Source organism: Dreissena polymorpha, chromosome 1 (assembly GCF_020536995.1).
Source record: "Dreissena polymorpha isolate Duluth1 chromosome 1, UMN_Dpol_1.0, whole genome shotgun sequence".
Classification (NCBI taxonomy): domain Eukaryota; kingdom Metazoa; phylum Mollusca; class Bivalvia; order Myida; family Dreissenidae; genus Dreissena; species Dreissena polymorpha.
This window is the reverse complement of record NC_068355.1, coordinates 16,149,494-16,171,954: the sequence shown is the minus strand read 5'-3', so window position 1 is coordinate 16,171,954 and position 22,461 is coordinate 16,149,494. Positions and strand designations below refer to the sequence as shown.

The following is a 22,461-nucleotide window of genomic DNA, read 5'->3' as shown; positions in this document are numbered from 1 at the left end:
CTAGAGTGTTCACATGTTTTTACTATATACATATAGAGAAAAATGCCCCGCCTTCTGGCGGCCATTTTTTTTCACCCATCTGGACCATTTTCAAACTCGTCCGTGATATCAATAAAAATAATGTTTTGACCACCTTTCATGATGATAAGGCAAAAATTGTGACTTCTAGAGTGTTTACAAGGTTTCTCTATAGCCAAATAAGGAAAACTGCCCGCCCACTGGCGGCCATGTTTTTCAACGGACCGGAACAACTTTTGAACTCGACCAACATATCATTAAGGCAAACATTTTGACAAAGTTACATGAAGATTGGGCATGAAATGTGACTTCTACAGTGTTTACAAGGCTTTTCTTTTTTTTGACCTAGTGACCTAGTTTTTAACCCAGCATGACCCAGTTTGGAACTTGATCGAGATATTATTGGGACAAATCTTCTGACCAAGTTTCATGAAGATCCGACATGAAATGTGGCCCCCAGAGTGTTTACAAACCAAATGTGGACGAGGGGCGGACGGACGGAAGACGGACAAAGACCGGTCACAAAAGCTCACCTGAGCAATCAGGTGAGCTAAAAAAGCTTGATAACACAAGATTCCAAATTTATTGCTAAATCTACTTAAAACTTAATTTACCAATTTTCACCAATTTTATTGTTATTTAAGAAATAATTCGTGTATTTTCTACAACAAACTATAACGTACACGAATTGTTTCGATTCTAACTCGGTTTTTAGCTCTTCTATTTTTTGAAGAAAAAAAGAGCTATTGTCATCACCTTGGCGTTGGCGTCCGGTTAAGTTTTGCGTTTAGGTCTACTTTTCTCATAAAGTAACAATGCTATTGCATTCAAACTTGGTACACTTACTTACTATCATGAGGGGACTGGGCAGGTAAAGTTAGATAACTCTGGCTTGCATTTTGACAGAATTATGTGCCCTTTTAATACTTAGAAAATTGAAAATTTTGGTTAAGTTTTGTGTTTAGGTCCATTTTATTCCTTAAGTATCAAAGCTATTGCTTTCATACTTGCAACACTTACTTATTATCATAAGGGGACTGTGCAGGCAAAGTTATGTAACTCTGACTGGCATTTTGACAGAATTATGTGCCCTTTTTATACTAAGAAAATAAAAAAATTGGTTAAGTTTTGTATTTAGGTCCACTTTTTTATGTCCATGACTATAGTAGTGGGGGGCATATTGTTTTTATACGCCCGTCTATGACGGGACGTATTATGGTATACCCCGCGTCCGTCCGTCCGTCCGTCCGTCCGTCCGTCTGTCCGTCCGTCCGTCCGTCCGTCTGTTAATGTCGTACGCTACGTCAAATATCCTTTGACAGATTTTCTTCAAATTTTAACACAATCTTAATATTGATAAACCCTGATCCCCTTTCGTTTTTGACGGAATTCTGAATTGTCGTTCCAGAGTTATGGGACTTTGTTCGTCAAAATTTCGTGATTTCATTGAATGTCCTACTGTAGCTCAAATATCCTTCGATGGATTTTTTTCAAATTTCAACACAATCTTAATATTGATAAACCCTGATCCCCTTTCGTTTTTGACGGAATTCTGAATTGTCGTTCCAGAGTTATGGGACTTTGTTCGTCAAAATTTCGTGATTTCATTGAATGTCCTACCGTAGCCGTCCGTCCGTCCGTCTATTAATGTCGTACGCTACGTCAAATATCCTTTGACAGATTTTCTTCAAATTTTAACACAATCTTAATATTGATAAACCCTGATCCCCTTTCGTTTTTGACGGAATTCTGAATTGTCGTTCCAGAGTTATGGGACTTTGTTCGTCAAAATTTTGTGATTTCATTGAATGTCCTACTGTAGCTCAAATATCCTTCGATGGATTTTTTTTTTTTTTTTTTAGTATCCCTGAAAAATTGAACAAGGTGAGCTTTTTTCTATTCCGATTGTACACTACCACTTACCCATCTACATTTCTCTTTTATTATTGGTCAAAATATCTATAACAGGTTTACTTCAACTCCATATCCTCTAAAGAAATGCATACATATACTCAAAAAAAGATATGGTATGAATGTCAAGGAGACAGCGCTCCATGCTCATGTACTTATAAAATAAACCATGTATTCAAATACAAATAAACTGAAGTAAAAAAATGATTCAAAGGGTTATTTATTACCTTACTACTTCATTGGCGAACGACGGGCGTATCATGCGCTCATGGCGCAGCTCCTCAGTTGCCCTGTCTGTTGGTCTGTTGGTTGGTTGGTCTGTTGGTTGGTTTGCGCCAACTTTAACATTTGCAATAACTTTTGCAATATTGAAGATAGCAACTTGATATTTGGCATGCATATGTATCTTATGGAGCTGCACATTTTGAGTGGTGAAAGGTCAAGGTCAAGGTCATCCTTCAAGGTCAAAGGTCAAATATATGGGTCAAAATCGCTCATTTAATGTACACTTTTGCAGTATTTCAATATTCAAGATAGCAACTTGATATTTGGCATGCATGTGTATCTCATGGAGCTGCACATTTTGAGTGGTGAAAGGTCAAGGTCATCCTTCAAGGTCAGATGTCAAATATATGTGGCCAAAATCGCTCATTTTATGAGTACTTTTGCAATATTGAAGATAGCAACTTGATATTCGGCATGCATGTGTATCTCATGGAGCTGCACATTTAGAGTGGTGAAAGGTCAAGGTCATCCTTCAAGGTCAGAGGTCAAATATATGTGGCCCAAATCGCTAATTTTCTCAATACTTTTGCAATATTGAAGATAGCAACTTCATATTTGGCATGCATGTGTATCTCATGGAGCTGCACATTTTTAGTGGTGAAAGGTCAAGGTCAAGGTCATCCTTCAAGGTCAAATATATGGGTCAAAATTGCTCATGTAATATCACTTCTGTAATATTGAAGCTAGCAATTTTATATTTGAAATGCATGTGTATCTCATGGAGCTGCACATTTTGAGTGGTGAAGGGTCAAGGTCAAGGTCATCCTACAAGGTCATCCTACAAGGTCAAACGTCATATAGGGGGACATTGTGTTTCACAAACGCATCTTGTTCCTAAAGTATCAACGCTATTGCTTTCATACTTGCAACACTTACTAACTATCGTAAGGGGACTGTGCATGCAAAGTTATGTAACTCTGACTGGCATTTTGACGGAATAATGGGCTCTTAATACTTGAAAATTTGGTTAAGTTTTGTGTTTTGGTCCACTTTACCCCTAAAGTATCATAGATATTGCTTTCATACTTGGAACACTCGCAAACTATCATAAGGGGACAGTAAAGGACAAGTTGCATAACTCTGGTTGTCATTTTTACGGAATTATGGCCCTTTTTTGACTTAGTAACTTTGAATATATGGTTACATTTTGTGTTTAGATCCACTTTACTTCTAAAGTATCAAAGCTATTGCTTTCAAACTTCAAATTCTTTCATGCTATTATGAGGGTACTGTACCTGGCAAGTTGAATTTTACCTTGACCTTTGAATGACCTTGACTCTCAAGGTAAAATTATTAAATTTTGCTAAAATTGCCATAACTTCTTTATTTATGATTAGATTCGATTGATACTTTGACAAAACAACTCTTTCCTGACATACCACAATTGACTCCACCTAAACAATCCCCCACGCCCCGCCCCCCCCCCCTCCGAATTCCCCCCCCCCTAAATCCCTCCTCATTCCCCCCCCCATTATTTTTTTTTAATTAAAGATCATCTTATAAATGACCACCACACCCTCACACTATACCCCCCCCCCCCACATCCCCCACCCCCAAAAATAATTGTTATGCCCCCGGTAGGGTGGCATATAGCAGTTGAACTGTCCGTCAGTATGTCAGTCAGTCTGTCTGTTTCCAAAAAAACTTTTAACATTGGCCATAACTTTTTCACTTTTTAAGATAGCAACTTGATATTTGGCATGCATGTGTATCTCATGGAGCTGAATATTTTGAGTGGTGAAAGGTGAAGGTCATCCTTCAAGGTCAAATGTCAAATATATGGCGTCTTTCCGTCCGAAAACTCTAACATTGGCCATAACTTTTTTAATATTGAATATAGCAACTTGATATTTAGCATGCATGTGTATCTCATGAAGCTGCACATTTTGAGTGGTGGAAGTTCAAGGTCAAGGTCATCCTTCAAGATTATCCTTCAAGGTCAAAAAAAAAATCAAAGCGGCGTTCTCATGAAGCTTCACATTTTGAGTGGTGGAAGTTCAAGGTTATCCTTCAAGGTCATGGTCATCCTTCAAGGTCAAAGGTCAAAAAACAAATAAAAAATTTCAAAGCGGCGTTATCATGAAGCTTCACATTAAGAGTGGTGGAAGTTCAAGGTCAAGGTTATTTTTCAAGGTCAAGGTCATCCTTCAAGGTCAAAGGTAAAAAAATTAATTCAAAGCGTTATCACAGGGTTCGCCAAAACCGTCGGTCCGCCGGTCCTGACCGGCAAATTTTGCTCAGGACCGACAAGTGATTTAAGATAATCGGTCCGACTGACCGACACAATCGGATGAAAAATGGTTTCAAAAAGATCACTCAAAGTGTATAATGTGCTAATGGATTAATAGAAAGTAAATGCGTTTTGTTCAACTTCTGTCAAAATCCTTTTTTTGTTACCTTCATTTTGATGTTTTGATGTTTAAAGTTGGATTAGAATTGACTATCACATGCGAGTTCAAAATCAACGGTCTTTGTTTAAAAAGCATCCGGGTGCGTCCGCCATTTTGTTTGTTCCATTTAATTTCTCCACAACAAAAACCGCATGAAAACTTGTTTCAACAGTCATTTGTGAGCATTTCTGTTAAATAGTTTCATAATTATATTGTTCTGGGAAGGATATATTTTAATTGACATACCAACAATTTCTGAAATCAAACGAAGTTTTTCCACCCAATGTACTATATTTCGGATAATTTAAAATTCGGACATGTGTTAATTAAAAACTTAATTTGTTGTTGGTAGATTGTAGCATTATGTTTTTTGTTATTTCAGACAACAAGAATGGATGGTGGTAATTATCATGGGCCTTTCTATCAAGTAATAGGTGTGAAAGACATTAATTTAATTGAACCTGGAAATCAACCACCTCAGCTAAGAGAAAATATTTTAACGATAGGTGTTGTTTTAGAACTTGGGAAATTGGCTAATAAACAGAAATTGAAGTCATCCAAAGTAGTGTGAATGGGTGTGTGCAATTAAGTCAAACTTGATTGGATGTCACCCTAACTTTTCATGAACACGGATTTGTAGAGCTGTGTAGGCTAAACACAGTTTGACATGCCTTTGGTTTATATGTGGTTTATTATTAATATAATAATTGTTTCATTATATCGACTTTGGACATGTTTTTATTGTATTTTAATTTGATAAAAACCAATTTACACCTAAAAGGTACTCTCTTTTGTTGTGTTTTGCTGTTATAGCTTAGTCGGACAGTGGGACGACAGAAACTGATTCTGACTGACAAAAATTTCAAGTCTGTCAGTCCAAATGACTGACAGATTTTTCAAGTTTTGGCGAACCCTGGTTATCATGAAGCTGCACATTTTGAGTGGTGTAGGTTCAAGATCAAGGTCATCCTTCAAGGTCAAGGTCATCTTTCAAGGTCAAAGGTCAAACAATTTTTTTTTAATTCAAAGTGGCGTTTTCATGAAGCTGCACATTTTGAGTGGTGGAAGTTCAAGGTCAAGGTCATCCTTCAAGGTATAAAAAAATCAAAGCAGCGTTCTCATGAAGCTGCACATTTTGAGTGGTGGAAGTTCAAGGTCAAGGTTATCCTTCAAGGTCAAGGTCATCCTTCAAGGTCAAAGGTAAAAAAAATATCAAAGCGGCGTTCTCATGAAGCTGCACATTTTGAGTGGTGGAAGGTCAAGGTCATTCTTCAAGGTGAAGGTCATCCTTCAAGGTCAAAAAAATAATATTTCAAAGCGGCGTTCTCATAAAGCTTCACATTTTGAGTGGTGGAAGTTCAAGGTTATCCTTCAAGGTCACGGTCATCCTTCAAGGTCAAAGGTAAAAAAACAAATAAAAAATTTCAAAGCGGCGTTATCATGAAGCTTCACATTAAGAGTGGTGGAAGTTCAAGATCAAGGTTATTCTTCAATGTCAAGGTCATCCTTCAAGGTCAAAGGTAAAAAAAATTAATTCAAAGTGTTATCATGAAGCTGCACATTTTGAGTGGTGTAGGTTCAAGATCAAGGTCATCCTTCAAGGTCAAGGTCATCTTTCAAGGTCAAAGGTCAAAAAAATAAAAAATAAATTCAAAGCGGCGTTTTCATGAAGCTGCACATTTTGAGTGGTGGAAGTTCAAGGTCAAGGTTATCCTTTAAGGTATACAAAAATCAAAGCAGCGTTCTCATGAAGCTGCACATTTTGAGTGGTGGAAGTTCAAGGTCAAGGTTATTCTTCAAGGTCAAGGTCATCCTTCAAGGTCAAAGGTAAAAAAAATCAAAGCGGCGTTCTCATGAAGCTGCACATTTTGAGTGGTGGAAGGTCAAGGTCATTCTTCAAGGTGAAGGTCATCCTTCAAGGTCAAAAAAATAATATTTCAAAGCGGCGTTCTCATAAAGCTGCACAATTTGAGTGGTGGAAGTTCAAGGTCAAGGTAATCCTTCAAGGTCAAGGGTAAAAAAAATAAATATATTTTTCAAAGCGGCGCAATAGGGGACATTGTGTTTCTGACAAACACATCTCTTGTTTTTTTCAAACATCACAAATATTTATTTTTATTATTTTATTTTTGAAATACCGTCCAACCATCCCACCCAAGAACCCCCCCCCCCAAAAAAAATTTTTTTTTTTATCTTTTTTTGCATTTTTGGAAGATAATGTAATAAATGACCACACCCCCACACTATACACCCCTCTTCACGCCACCCCTTCCTCCTTTGTGATTGAAATTGAGATAGGTCCCTACACCTTTAAAAAGAAAAATAGATGAGCGGTCTGCACCCGATAGGCGGTGCTCTTGTTACTAAAGATTTATACAATGTATCTTTTTTTCTTGTGTACTATTTTATGTGAAGTTCTCTCATAAACACGCCAATAGTTTGTTGTCGAATAACCCACGGCCGGAAGTTCTTCTTTGTTTATATGAAATTTGGCACGTGCCGTGTTAGAATCGTACTTTACCCACGTCAAATACAGCTCGAATAGTGAATCAATCGGATATAAACGAGAAACCCGTGCATTTGTTGCGCCAAACCATTACTGCACTGTTTCTGCTTATGCAAAAACACATGCAAAATACCAACACGAAACCTCATAAAAACAATTATTTCATTGTCTTCAGATTGAAACGGATACATTATGCATTGATAACATTAAGCGTTTTATACCGCATTGTTAGCACAATAAAGTGAAAAAATAAAAACGAGCATTTTGTATCTCGTTAAATCAATGTTACCAGACAACATCTAACGTTGAATTTTTGCATTTTGCCAAAAGGAACATTGATTTATTAATGGATTAGCTTTATTTTACGAAATATTGGATATTTTAAGCGCGATCGTTACTTTAAGCTCTTAAATAGATGGAATCTTTCAACTGGTGTAATCCCAAATGCTTTGCACTCACCGAACCAAACCATCAATGCCAGGTACGTATAAAATATGTCCCAACATTAAAATGCTTATATGTGTGCTTGCTTTGCTTGTTATTGCATAGGCAGATGGGGTTACAACAAATAATTGCATCTTACTTGGAAAGTATACATTTTAACCATAAAACAAAATACATACATGTATCAATACCACGACTTTTTGAACATTCCAATACAAAAAGGTCGCATAAGTAAACTACGCATATGTGATTTTTTTCCTTCAATACGTACCTTTTGAATTCCATTTCGTCCTCCACAAGCTTGAATAAAAAAAAGCAAGGGAAGTACGAACACCGTACATAGAGCCTATTAATGGAAAAAAAACGCACTTCCAGAACCGTTGATGCACATTTTTCTCGCGTTAATTTGGTTTTATGTATGTCTTAATACTTTTAAATAGTTATTTCTTGAAATTCCAAACACCGTTCAAAGAGCTTAAAGGGGCCTTTTCACAGATTTTGGCATGTTTTGAAGTTTGTCATTAAATGTTTTATATTGATAAACGTAAACATTAAAGTTTAAAAGCTCCAGTAAAAAATCAAAAAACTTAAAAAAGGAAAAAAGTAGCCTGCAGCAGGGCTCGAACCAGTGACCCCCGGAATCCTGAAGTAAAAACGCATTAGCCAACTGAGCTATCCTGCCAAGCATGCATAAAAGCGTATTTTATACGTTATATAAGCAATTTTCGTAGTTTAACAAATTTAAATCGTCAAAAAATGCATATAATGGCTATATTAGACCATGGCAAATGTTCAGTAATACTGTTTCCTCACAAATATCATAACTGAACCGAAAATTTGCGAATCTGAAACAACTTTTTTAAATTTTGTCAATTTACCAAACCGTGAAAAGATCCCTTTAATGGACGAGTTCATATAGTATGAAATGAAAAAAGTTTTTATAATGTAACACTTTGCCCCGGTGTCCTCATACTGTATTTCTGCTGTCATTCCATAGTCTGCATATACCGGCAATGCTGGCAGGAAGGCTGCCCGAATCAATATCGAAAGGTTTCATAGGGTTCCGAAAAAATCTTCAAACAAAAAATTGGCTGCCATAGTTGTTTCGGATTCCGTTTAGGCATCGACGGTTTAAATGTTTCCTGAAGAAACGAAATGGTCGCTAATCGTCTTAACGAGAAATCCCGACTTTGCCGTATTCTCAATAGTAAAGAATTCTGAAGATTAGTGGATGGGAGTTTCAAAGGCCTTGATTAATACAGAATTTTGGTATATTTGTGCTTTAATAAAGTGTTATAAAGACTATGACTGTACAAAATCTGGATGGATAAAAGGAGGCATATTAATCATAGCTATATATAAAAAAATAGGTTTGTGTATTTATCAATGTTCACGATAGGCGCAATATAATTGTAACGGCTGCGTATCGAGACAGATACATACAATCAAACTGAACGTGATCCCCGCTCAACAGATCGACCGACCATCTACCTACCAACATCTTGGCACCCATTGATATTGATAATGGATAGCGCCGCTTGTAGGGCATCCCGTTGACACTGTCAAGCTACTTTTTCTACAAAAAAAAATCATTTCCAAATAGAAAATAGAATATTTTTCAATGATAATTAATGTATCTCATATTCATTATACAAACCATCGTTGATGCTAAAAAAAGAATTCCGGGTATGATGCTTTAAAAGCATCAACTCCGACTTTATAGCGGACTATACGGCCCAGGTTTGCGGACTATACGGCCCAGATTTGCGAACCATACGGACCATATGCCTTTACGCCATGTAGATTATTTTAATACACGAAATACTACACAGCTTATTATGCTGCAATACTATACATGTGTTAAAACTAAAAAAAAACGGGAAATGAAACGTTTGTGTTCATGATTATTTCAATCAAGTTATTCATATTCTCAGATGTGTTACTCGTTTTAATTGTGTCATCAATTCTTCATTTAAACAGTATGCATTCATGGATCAAATCTATTTTTATAAATTTGACATTAATACTTATTAAATTAATAGATGCAGCTTGGTGACAACGTTAATTAAAATTTCTTAAATCACTAAAATGTTTACAAAAAAATACACATGTGTATCTATCTTAAAAAATAACTGCAAACAACACATGTTTTATCAATGTATCTTTATAAAACACGTTTTTATACCAGTAACGTATTTAATACATGTTATATAAGTTTAGCAGTCAAACATATAATTTAAAATTTCAATACGGGTATAACACTCGCATTATTGACTCGTATATTTCTATCTCGAATACTCCCTATTTATGACACTTACTGATTGGTGTTTTCTATTACAGTTTTTGAGAATATACCATAATTGATTAACACGTCTGTAATTACCAAATAAAGGTAAAGTGCGACAATCGTTATTATTGTAGACAACATCGGCATATGTTTGTATCTGGAGTACGCCCATTTATTACACATATTGTTTGATGTTAATAATTTCAATAATTGATAATTGATGTGTCATTAAAGACTCAGAATTTTTATGTGTGTTAAATTGTAATATATTGATAAAAATATGTAACAATAACACAAAATAGTCAAGAAAAAATATACATTGATGACGAATTTCATAAAATGCAGCAAAGACAAATAAGCGCCCGAGCCGATTGTGGCGAAGATATTTCAATGTTCAACTTTAAACAAGTATTTCGTCATCAATGGCATTACAGTTACTTAATATTTTAATTAATTTATTGATAAAATATTGAAAGAAGTGGAGCACGAAATGAATTTCAATATAATAAAAAAAGTATTTTGTCATCAATGTCATTACAGATACTTTAATATTTTAATTTATTTATTGATAAAATATTGAAAGAAGTGGAACACGAAATGAATATTAATATAATAAAAAAAGTATTTTGTCATCAATGTCATTACAGATACTTTAATATTTTAATTAATGTATTGATAAAATATTGAATAAGTGGAACACGAAATGAATATAAATATAATAAAAAAGTATTTTGTCATCAATGTCATTACAGATACTTAAATATTTTAATTTATTGATAAAATATTGAAAGAAGTGGAACACGAAATGAATATTAATATAATAAAAAAGTATTTTGTCATCAATGTCATTACAGATACTTTAATATTTTAATTTATTTATTGTTAAATATTGAAAGTAGTGGAACACGTAATGAATATTAATTCAGGCATGTTCCGTATGGTCCGCTAATCTGGGCCGTATAGCCCGCAAATCTGGGCCGTATAGTCCGCTAATCTTGGGCGTATAGTCTGGTCCGTATAGTCCGCAAATGTTCAAATTTAAACAATTATATTATCATTAGTGTTGTAACAGTAACTTTTAGTATTTATTAAATTTATTGATACAAAATGAAGGAAGTGAAACACGAAATAAATATTAATATAGACATGGGGGCCGTTTCATCAAAGATCGTACGACAATCTTAATTTACGACTGAAATTTAAAAACTGAAAATATAAAAGCTGTTGATAAATAGCTCCTCAAGATATAAGCCATGGGTAAGACAATGATGAAATAAATAATTTTACTGGAAATTAACAAAAATATGCTTCGGTCTTTTAAAATAATGTTTCTTTGAAATTCGTATCGTATTCTAAATTTGTCGTACGATGTTTTGTGAAACAACCCCATGGTCCGTACGGTCCGCAACTCGGGGCCGTGTGGTCCGCAAATGTTCAAATTTAAACAACAATGTTATCATTAATATAATTTCAGCAACTTTTAATATTTTATTTAATTAATCGACACAGTATTGAAGGAGTGGGACACGAAATGAATATTAATTCAGACATGTTCCGTAGGGTCCAAAACTCTGAGCCGTATGGTTGCCAAATGTTCAAAATTTAAACAAGAATGTAGTCATTAATGTCATTACATCAACTTTAATATTTTATTAAATGTATTTATACATTATAAGGAAGTGGAACACTTAATGAATATTAATTCACACATGTTTTGTATGGTCCGCAAATCAGGGCCGTATTTTCCGCAAATCTGGGCCGCTGGTCCGAAAATCTGGGCCGTATATGGTTCGCTAATCTGGGCCGTATGGTTCGCTAATCTGGGCCGTATGGTCCATGGTCCGTATCGTCCCTAATTCTCAGCCGATATGTATTGCGCATGCGTTAACAGTGTACAAGGAAGTAAACAAACAACAACAACACTTCGCGGAAAACCGGTTGGTGGAAGTTGGAAAACTTATCAAAGAGTTAGTTAGATCGTCATGTTAAGATGTGGATGTACAGTTTTATTTTGTTTCTCGGATATCTGAACCAAATTTGGTCGCAGGACTCAACAGACTGTTCACCGAATGTAAGTTTCGTCTCGTAAATTCGTAATGAACTGAAAGTTGAAACTTTCCTATAAAAAATTAAAATTTAAGAAAATAAATATATTGTGTCGGTCAATAGCTATACATAGCTAATGTTATACTGTTATTTATTGTTAACCGACTTGAAATAAAAGTTTGTATCTTGTATCTTGAAATTGATACAAATGTGACAAACAGATAACGATTGAATATTGTTGAATTATCCTGATTTTTTTGTTTAATTTTGGTAAAGCATGAGCATCACTTATATTAAGTAAAACGTGGTTAAGGCAAAAACATTGAAACAAAATTGATTCAAGGCCTGCTTGAGAAAGACTGTTTTTCTTATGTTTTATCTAAAATTATATTCTTGTCATTACGCCCTACCATTAAGCCTTTTAGGCCTAGCTGGAGCACTGCATTATATACATTTGTATATAAAAAAAGCAGGCTAGTACTGGTACTTTTTCCAATATGGTAAACAAAATCTCTGCATACATCTTTGAGAGAAAAAAACAGCTTTATGCTTGGAACAAAACCTGTGAAAATTTAAAACAGATCATAATGATAAAAACCTGTGAAAATTAAAAAAAAATCATAATGATAAGTGATTGATGTTTTATCTGTGCACTAGATTTCTCTGATTGGTGCTTAATGACACTTTTTTTAATCAATTAATAGTAGGGATGCAAGAGGTTTTGTAGCTTGTGCACTTTGGAACTCCATAGCTTTTGAGAATTTGAATTACCTCATTTTGCTTTGGGTGATGTTTTTGTGCAGAAGAGACAGTATGGTTCTGGGCATTGGCAAAAATTGGCCAGGACAACTGATAGCTGCTGTAGACTTTGGGCCTCACATTTTGAGTGGGCCTTGAAGGGAACGTTCCAATTGTAGTAGAATGGGTATCAAACTTTGAGTTGGCCTTTAATGTGATAGACAAATTGTAAACGTTGAGTGGACCATTAATATGACATATTCATTGAATACTTTGAGTGGGCAATTAATGTGACATATAAATTGTATACACAATGTAGTTTGAGTGGGCCATTAATGTGATCTATTAACTCTATACTTGAGTGGGCCATTAATGTGACCTATTAACTGTATACTTTGAGTGGGCCATTAATGTGACTTGCTAAATGTATACTTTGAGTGGGTCATTAATTTGACCTATTAAATGTATACTTTGAGTGGGCAGTTTATGTGACCTATTAATTGTATACTTTGTGTGGGCCATTAATGTGACATGTTAATTGTATACTTTTATTGGGCCATTAATGTGACCTGCTAAATGTATACTTTGAGTGGGCCATATAATGTGACCTACAAGTTGTATACTTTGGGTCGGCAACTTATGAGACATACAAATTGTATACATGTACTTTCAGGACCAGGTTCCTTGCAAGAAACATGGTTACAGAGGAACAAGTAAGATTTTGTGTAATTCAATAAATGACTTAAATTATACTTATGCTACTCTTATTTACTTGAACCTTTTTGTGGAAAGATGCCACTCATACACATCATTGTACAAATTATAATTTAACTAGAAATGGCGCGGCAGAGGCGGACGCGTATCCCCACGCCGCATGTTTGACCCAGGGGCGCCCCATGGTTGGTAATGGGTCCATGCATAGTTGAGATTGACCGTATTGTCATAAGAAAAGTTCAGTATCAATTAGAAGTGAATCGGTGTAGAAATGAAGAAATTATAGTAATAGACAATTTTGGGTGGGTGTGGCCTATTATGGGGGGGGGGGGCGCCTCAGGGTTGGTAAAGGGGCCATACATAGTTGGGATTGACCGCATTGTCATAAGAGATGTTCAGTATCAATTTGAAGTAAATCGGTGCAGAAATGAAGAAATTATAGTAAAATGCAATTTTGGGTGGGCGTGGCCTATGTGGGCGGGGCGCCCCAGGGTTGGTCATGGCACCATGCATAGTTGAGATTGACTGTATTGTCATAAAAGAGGTTCAGTATCAATTTGAAGTGAATCGGTGTAGAAATGAAGATATTATAGTAAATGGCAATTTTTTGGTGGGGGTGGCCTATGTGGGCGGGGCGCCCAAGGGTTGGTAATGGGGCCATGCATAGTAGAGATTAACTGTATTGTCATAAGGGAGGTTCAGTATCAATTTGAAGTGAATCGGTGTACAAATGAAGAAATTATAGTAAAAGGCAATTTTGGGTTGTCGTGGCCTATGTGGGTGTGGCCTATTATGGGCGGGGCGCCCCAGGGTTGGTAATGGGGCCATACATAGTTGAGATTGACCGTTTTGTCAAAAGAGAAGTTCTGTATCAATTAGAAGTGAATCGGTGTAGAAATGAAGAAATTATAGTAAAAGACAATTTTGGGTGGATTTGGCCTATTATGGGCGGGGCGCCCCAGGGTTGGTAATGGGACCTTACATAGTTGAGATTGACCGTATTGCCATAAGAGATGTTCAGTATCAATTTGAAGTAAATCGGTGTAGAAATGAAGAAATTATAGTAAAAGGCAATTTTGGGTGGGCGTGACCTATGTGGGCGGGGCGCCCCAGGGTTGGTAATTGCGCCATGCATAGTTGAGATTGACCGTATTGTCATAAAAGAGGTTCAGTATTAATTTGAAGTGAATCAGTGTAGAAATGAAGAAATTATAGTAAAATCCAATTTTGGGTGGGCGTGTCCTATGTTGGCGGGGCGCCCCAGGGTTGGTGATGCGGCCATGCATAGTTGAGATTAACTGTATTGTCATAAGAGAGGTTCAGTATGAATTTGAAGTGAATCGGGGCAGAAATGAAGAAATTATAGTAAAAGGCAATTTTGGGTGGGCGTTGGTAATGGGGCCATGCATAGCTGAGATTGACCGTATTGTCATAAGAGAGGTTTAGTATTAATTTGAAGTGAATCGGTGTAGAAATGAAGAAATTATAGTAAATGGCAATTTTGGGTGGGCGTGGCCTATGTGGGCGGGATGCCCTAGGGTTGGTCATGGGGCCATGCATAGCTGAGATTGACCGTATTGTCATAAGAGATGTTCAATATCAATTTGAAGTGAATCGGTGTAGAAATGAAGAAATTATAGTACAAGGCAATTTTGGGTGGGCGTGGCCTATGTGGGCGGGGCGCCCCAGGGTTGGTAATGGGGCCATGCATAGTTGAGATTGACCTTATTGTCATAAGAGAGGCTCAGTATCAATTTGAAGTAAATTGGTGCAGAAATGAAGAAGTTAATGTAAAATAACATTACAAAATGAGTGAAAATCTCTGACCCGGCCCCGCCCCAACCCCCATAACTTTTGACCCAGGGGTCAGATATAAATTCCGTCAATGTCACCGTCGCACATATGCTCATAGCTACCATGAATGTAAGTTTCAAGGTTCTAGTGCTAATAGTGTAGGAGGAGCAGGTGACCAGGACGGACGGACAGACGTACATCAATACAATATCCCCACTTTTGCTCCGAAAAACGTGGGGATAATTATATTGACCTTTATGTTTATACACAGCCGGTTTGTATTTGTCAATGAAACTGAACAGGCTATAGTAAAAACACTTATATGAAGAAACATAATGTTCTTTAAACTAAAACATATTATGTAAACCAAGGCATTAAATGTTGTAAGACCAATTTGATAAGATGTAATTAAATACATTGTAAATTACCATGAGATGATTGTTTATTTTTAAGATAACATAATATGTAAGTTTATTATAAATGACATGGTTTGTATTATATCTCTTTGAGTTTTTATAAATAATAGTGTTAGATTGTAGATTTGTTGATCAGTTAAATAGAAGTATGTTAAGGGTCTTGAGTGTTGAACTTTGTATATAAACAAGCCATTATGACTTTGAATATTCCCAGCAAACAATCTATATGGGACCCATATGGGTCCTATATGGGTCCCATGTGGGCTGCCAACATGGGACCCAGATGGGGAGTGCAACCGGGCTCCACATGGGTCCCATCTGGGCTGCCCCATGAAAGTATATGGGGCAGCCCAGATGGGACCCATATTGAACCCGGTTGCACTACCCATCTGGGTCCCATGTTGGCAGCCCACATGGGGCCCATATAGGTGCCCACATGGGACCCATATAGGTCTAACATGGGCAGCCCTTTTACTCAATATGGGCTACATACAGGCAGCCATTTTACTCAATATGGGCTACATACGGGCAGCCCTTTTACTCAATATGGGCTACATATTGGCAGCATTGTACTAAATATGGGCTACAAACTGGTAGCATTGTATTCAATATGGGTACACAGAGCCTGTAAAATTTTTGACAACGCATAAATGGAAATTCAGGTTATGTTAGAAAAAATATGAAGGCTGCAAACATGAAATACTGTGTGTTCAAATTGAACATCAGACAAAAGATTCTTGTACATGTTCCATTTTCATTTTTTTAATGTTTTATCTATTTCTTCTTGCTGGAACAGAGTGATATCAAAGGGTTAAAAAGCAATAGCATTATCCTGCAAGAAATACAAGGTTTTTGTTAAACGACTTAAAAATTTATTAAAGTACTCTCAACTTTTATTCACATAGAGAATTACACACATATACATGGATACATACATACATAGCAGGAGGATCCCACGATAACTATTCTAACAGAAAATTTTCAAATAATATGGTGATTCCTTACTTTTTGAATGTAACATCAGCAAAAATATTTTACATGAAGTTGCTAACAAAAACATGTTTCTATCTAATGTTCTATCTGCATGGAGTAATGTTACTCATAAATTATCTATAAACCCAAACCAACAGTCAAACTATTTAATGGAACAATAAAGACATAACTTCAAACAATAAGACGTTTTTCTATAGCATTATATATGTCAACCAGTTATACGACTATAGAATTAAGGACTTCTATTATTTTGATATCAAATATATATTACATATACAGAATACCTTCAAGTATTTTCCTGATGTACTACAAATTACTCAAAAGCATACCCATGCATATTAAATCTTTAACCAATACAAATAACGCACCATGTACTCAAAGAACATTCGTAGAAAATATACTTGCAAGACTAAACAAAACAAACAAAATATTTTATAAACTACAAATTAAAAACCCTGCAGAAAAATCCAAAAAACTCAAATAAATGGCAAATCCTTTTTCAAGAACAAGTCCATATTATTATCTTTGATATCTTCATACATTCTAGTTTTTTTCGTAATTGCACATGATATATATATGTCTTTTAAAACCTTCGAAAACTGGAATGCTGTTTCTTCTTTTGCAAAGGAATATATACCATTTCATTTCCAGATAAAAAAGATTGTATGCTTTCTTAGAAGATGAGCCTTAAAGTAGTGTTTTTCCCAGGCCGTTTGAGCGTGGCACTGTGCCATGCCCTTTTTTTGTAGCGCCACGCTGTCCTTTTCAAAGTCATTTAGCGCCACGTTGCCCTTTTAAAGGCAGCAGCCCTGCCCTTTCCGGTTATGAATTAGTCATGCGTGAATTACCCAATGTCACTATGTATCGATAATTTCAGTGGCTTATACCAAGCACACTAATTGGTCGGTAATGTGTGATAAAATCGTGGACAGTTACTTCGGAGACTCCTATTGAAAACCTAGATTTTCCTCGTGGAAAATGTGCATTTCATGCATAATACAGTAATATCAAAACAACAAAACATTTATTTTAGATTTAGATAATTAATTATTGACAGAATTACTGTAACGTTTTCTAATTAAACAAAATGCGAATTGTGTATAAGGCGAAAATATTATACGAGTTTACGTTGCTATGCGCACCTGTCGCTTATCATTTTAACAAGATGGCGGACAATAGCGCAAATAAATTGCGACTCTCTGCAAAAATAGCAAATAACGATCAAATTAACGATGGAGATCACACATTTAGAAGGGATTAATGAAATTCATGAGATAAGGAACGATGCATTAAACAACGTAAACATATTTATTAGTAATCTGTTCAGTTGATGTATGTCACGGAAACGAGTGTTTGCAAATTGTAAGCGTTCAGTTTACTCATTTTACTTGCAAAACTTCTGACAAGATTATCATTAGAAAACGGGATAAGACAAACATGGTTTCATTTATATGTTAGTGGATCTGTGTATAATCAGATTCATATGCAAATATTGCTTTATTATGTTTGTCATTCTGTACAGTTTACTGCAACAGTATGCAACTTAAATGGAGACATGGCAAGGTAAATGTATTAATATTAATTAAAGTAAGTTAAATACACCAATTACCATTAAATGTGCTTGTTTATATTTGTATGTGTATATGTTTCTCTCAAAACCACTTATTCACGGAACGTTTTAGCCCTTTTTACCTAAACTGCGCATTAAAATGCCCTTTTTCAAAGAAATGCGCCATGCCCCTTTTCCCTCCTGGGAAAAACACTACTTAAAGGAATGGTTTAGGATCAATTGAAAAAAAACTGTAAATTACATTTACAACATTGCTTAATATATTTGATAAAAAAGCTTGAACTATGCAGCAGAAAAGATGGATCGTAGCTTCATCACCAAGATGCTCTTCAAACTCATCCATTTGCTCAAATGTTCCAATTGGAAGACTGATGTTCTCTCGCAGTTGCATTGGCTCGTCATCAGTAGCTGAACTAGCCAAGAGCCGCTGCAGCATCCGCTTCATTTCCCTGTTCTCGTCTCTCATTGTTTCCAACACATTTAAAATCTGTGTAACTGCATCTGAAGACAGAGTAAAAAAAACAAAACTGTTCCTAAAATTATGTTGACAATAATATATATCACAGCTGGGTCGGATATAATTATATTGGATGTGTGCCAATATAACGGCGGTGGGCCCGATTTGTCCCAACAGCTGTTGTACGGCTAGGGCTCTGATTATAGACGTCTTGCACCTCTATGCCCGTCAACGTCAATTTGTTTCTTTTATTAGTAGAAGTATGTATTATTATTGATTACTAAATGACTGTGTTTTTTATATTTTTAAAGTTGGATTATCTGTTTACATCAATTATTTATGTAATTAACTATCAGGCATTTTATAAGCACTAATTCCAAAACTGAAATTATTTTAAGTTTAAAGTTTCAAGCACAAAAAGTAGTTACTTTGTCCTATGAACTGTCTTTGTGAAGGCTCTTCAGCTGGACTTAAAGGGAGTGACCGGCCTCTGTCATGCACTGCTGACATTCCTTGTAAAGACGATGTTGGCAAACGAGGCGGTGGTGAATTTTCTGAAATAAATTTGTACAATAAACATTACGAATTTAATTATATCTTAATACACAGACTTTATTTAATATTCTGCAAAAATGTGTTTAAATAATCATTAAAATTTGTCCACAGGCAAACAACCTTGGCTTGAGTGCATGTATTCAAAGACCTATAAAAAAAACATTATATTATACGTCTTTGATATATTCATCATCATGTAATACGTTTAAATTAATATTATCAATGCATGAGATAAGTAAGATGCTCATGCATTAGCATGATTACTAATTTAGTGTTCCATTTTTTCAGACATGCGCCTATCTGCTATAAATAGTTTGTATTGAATTTTAGGCAGAATCAAGTTGAATTAAGCAGATTAAATAAGAGATTGATCTATGGTGACACACGAACGTAACGACTTACGTCGCGAAAATAGAATGTCACCCTTTATGTACCAGTCCCTTTATGTACCACCCCTTTATGTACCACTATCTGACCCTTTATGTACCATATATAGAGATAAATAATATATGGTTTAATATGAATGTGTGTTAATAATGAAATGCATTTTGTGACATATTATTTATGAATTTAGACTAATAGATTGTCATAGATTATATTTTATGCCAGCTTGTGTGTCAGTGACTGTCTTAGTATAATTTATTAGCCCCAGTAGTAATAACTAACTAAAATGTTTGTATTTCCTATTGTATAATTGAAATGTGATACTTTGAAGATAAGAGAGAATGACCTTCATTTTCAAACTGTAAAAATCAAATTATTTTCTTCTTTAATCATGTTTAGAGAAAATCTAATAAAAGTATTTCATTAACAATGTTGTGAATTATAAATTTGTGTATTTTGTATTTATTTTTGTATTAAAATTAATTTTTAATAACAATACAACTTTATGATTTGATGTAGATAATGTATTATGGGAATATGTGCTGGACTATGTTATTGTTATGTAAAATTAAATAAAAGTATTAAAGTATAAATGCTGTTGTCAATAGGTCTAATTATTTGAGGAATGTGTCACTTGTGAAGAAGGACCCATTTGGTGTGGGATGTTTACTCAAAAAACATGACATTTCACACCTGGCATAGGTGAGGAATTTCAAGCTAGCATCAGACAGTGTCATTAGTCTTCATTAGAGATACTGTAACCATTGCATAAGGTTCATTTCATTATAGCTTTATCATTTTATTTTTGCTATTGGAAATAAAACAATTTATGAATGTGAACACAATTTCAATTCTAATTCTAATGGAAACAAAATAAGTAATGACTACTTCTGTGAACAATTTTCAATTATAATTCACCATTTTTTTTGCCGCATTTTTTATTAAAATTTAGATTCAAATTTTTGGTTCTTAACATTACATCATGAATTGCAATAACAAAATATAAAATTTAGAAATATTTTACTTAGTAAGAACTGATTTACTAAGTTACTCAGTTTTATTTAACTTTTTTTCCAAATTGTTAAAACTTTTCTGATATCAAGAAATAAATGATTCAGTACAATAAATTGCAATGCTATAGTAGACAATATTTGATGAACTCAAATTTGACTCAATCAACACTTGTGTTTGCACAGGTAATTAATGCCCATTCATACTGCTATGAATGAATGGACAACACCTACATAATATATAGGTGGTGCATAAAGTCTCAAAGTGGTACATAAAGGGACTGGTACATAAAGGGACTGGTGCATAAGGGGTCACAACCGCGAAAATACATGACAAAGGCAAAGCGAATAAAGATATCCAATAATTTGCAATTCAAATCATTAAACACACAAGCATTCATTGAAGTAACAGATAAATAAATAATGCGTGATCAGCAATATATATCTGATTTCAAAAGAAATATATAATTACGTGTATAATATCACGATTAAACAAATTACCGTTTCGAGTGTTTTTGTTTTGAATGTTTTCGCGAGGCGGAATGAACATATGCGCATGCGCATATTATTTAAATACTTTATTTTTCTGCGCGATTATTTAAATTAAAATTATCTCTTGAAAATAACTTCATGTTAATCATTGTATATACATTATTAAAAACAAAGCCATATCAAAAACAGAATTTTCAAAAAATGTGCGCCCGATAGCTGATTTTGTCCTTTGTTGGGCGGCCCAAATGGGACCCGTATGGGACCCATATGGGCTGCATATTATTTGCTTATGCATTGATTTTATATTTTTGGGTAAAATATTAGCAGTTTTGATCATACATACGTTTTAAGAAATTAGTTTTTAATCAAATAAATAAAAGTTTATATCTTTTTCCTGATAGCGCAATAATATGGGACCTATATGGGACCCTTAAGGGCATTTCCATATGGGCTAACCCATATAGGTCCCAAATGACGCCCATATGGGCTTACCCATATGGGTTTGCCCAGAAACAGCCCGGTAGCTGATTTTGTCTTTTGTTGGGCGGCCCAAATGGGACCCATATGGGACCTATATGGACTGCATATTATTTGCTTATGCATTGATTTTCTATTTTTGGGTAAAATATTAGCAGTTTAGATCAAGTTAGTCCAGCATACGTTTTAAGAAATGAGTTTTTCATCAAATAAATACAAGTTTACATCTTTTTCGTGATAGCGCAATAATATGGGACCTATATGGGACCCTTATCGGCATTCCCACATGGGCAAGCCCATATAGGTCCCAAATGACTCCCATATGGGACCCATATGGGCTGCATATTATTTGCTTATGCATTGATTTTCTATTTTTGGGTCAAATATTAGCAGTTTAGATCAAGTTAGTCCTACATACGTTTTAAGAAATGAGTTTTTAATCTAATAAATACAAGCTTACATAGTTTTCCTGATAGCGCAATAATATGGGACCTATATGGGACCCTTGTGGGCCTTCACATATGGGATAGCCCATATTGGTCCCAAATGACTCCCATATGGGCTTACCCATATGGGTTTGCCCAGAAACAGCCCATATGGGACCCATATGTGCATGTTTGCTGGGTTACTGTGTAACTCGTAAATCTGTAAAAAACGCATTGAATCTTACTTGCTTGTGTTTCAAAAGCTCAAGTTTAGAAATATACACAAGTTACTACGTGTTTTAATAGACTTAAATGGACTGGTGATGTCAATTTAACACTGGGGTTTGATTTACACTGTGGTTTGAATAAAACAAGGAAGTTGTCCTAAACTAACAATCCCTCAGCTGATAAAGCACATCTGATTTTTAAAGATCAACTTCATTGAAAAACATTGGTAAAACAGGTCCATACAACTCAATAGAAACATGATTAATTATGTCACTTGAAAAAAAACTTGTCAAATGGCATCAGTATTTTATCAATTAATGC

General features: G+C 35.1%; 1 protein-coding gene across 3 annotated transcripts in view; it reads left to right on the top strand.

Annotated features, from left to right (window-relative positions):
• Positions 1–11,754: 11,754 nt before the first annotated feature.
• The window catches only part of LOC127872198 (uncharacterized), a 229,571-nt gene continuing 218,864 nt past the window's right edge, over positions 11,755–22,461 (top strand). For all 3 annotated transcript variants that reach the window (XR_008045724.1, XR_008045725.1, XM_052415530.1), the window contains exons 1-2: positions 11,755–11,912; positions 13,299–13,338. Coding sequence is in view for 1 of the 3 variants with exons in the window: in XM_052415530.1 (XP_052271490.1) it covers positions 11,832–11,912; positions 13,299–13,338 (121 nt within the window). In the remaining 2 variants the exon portion in view is untranslated. The remainder of the gene's footprint in view (positions 11,913–13,298; positions 13,339–22,461) is intronic.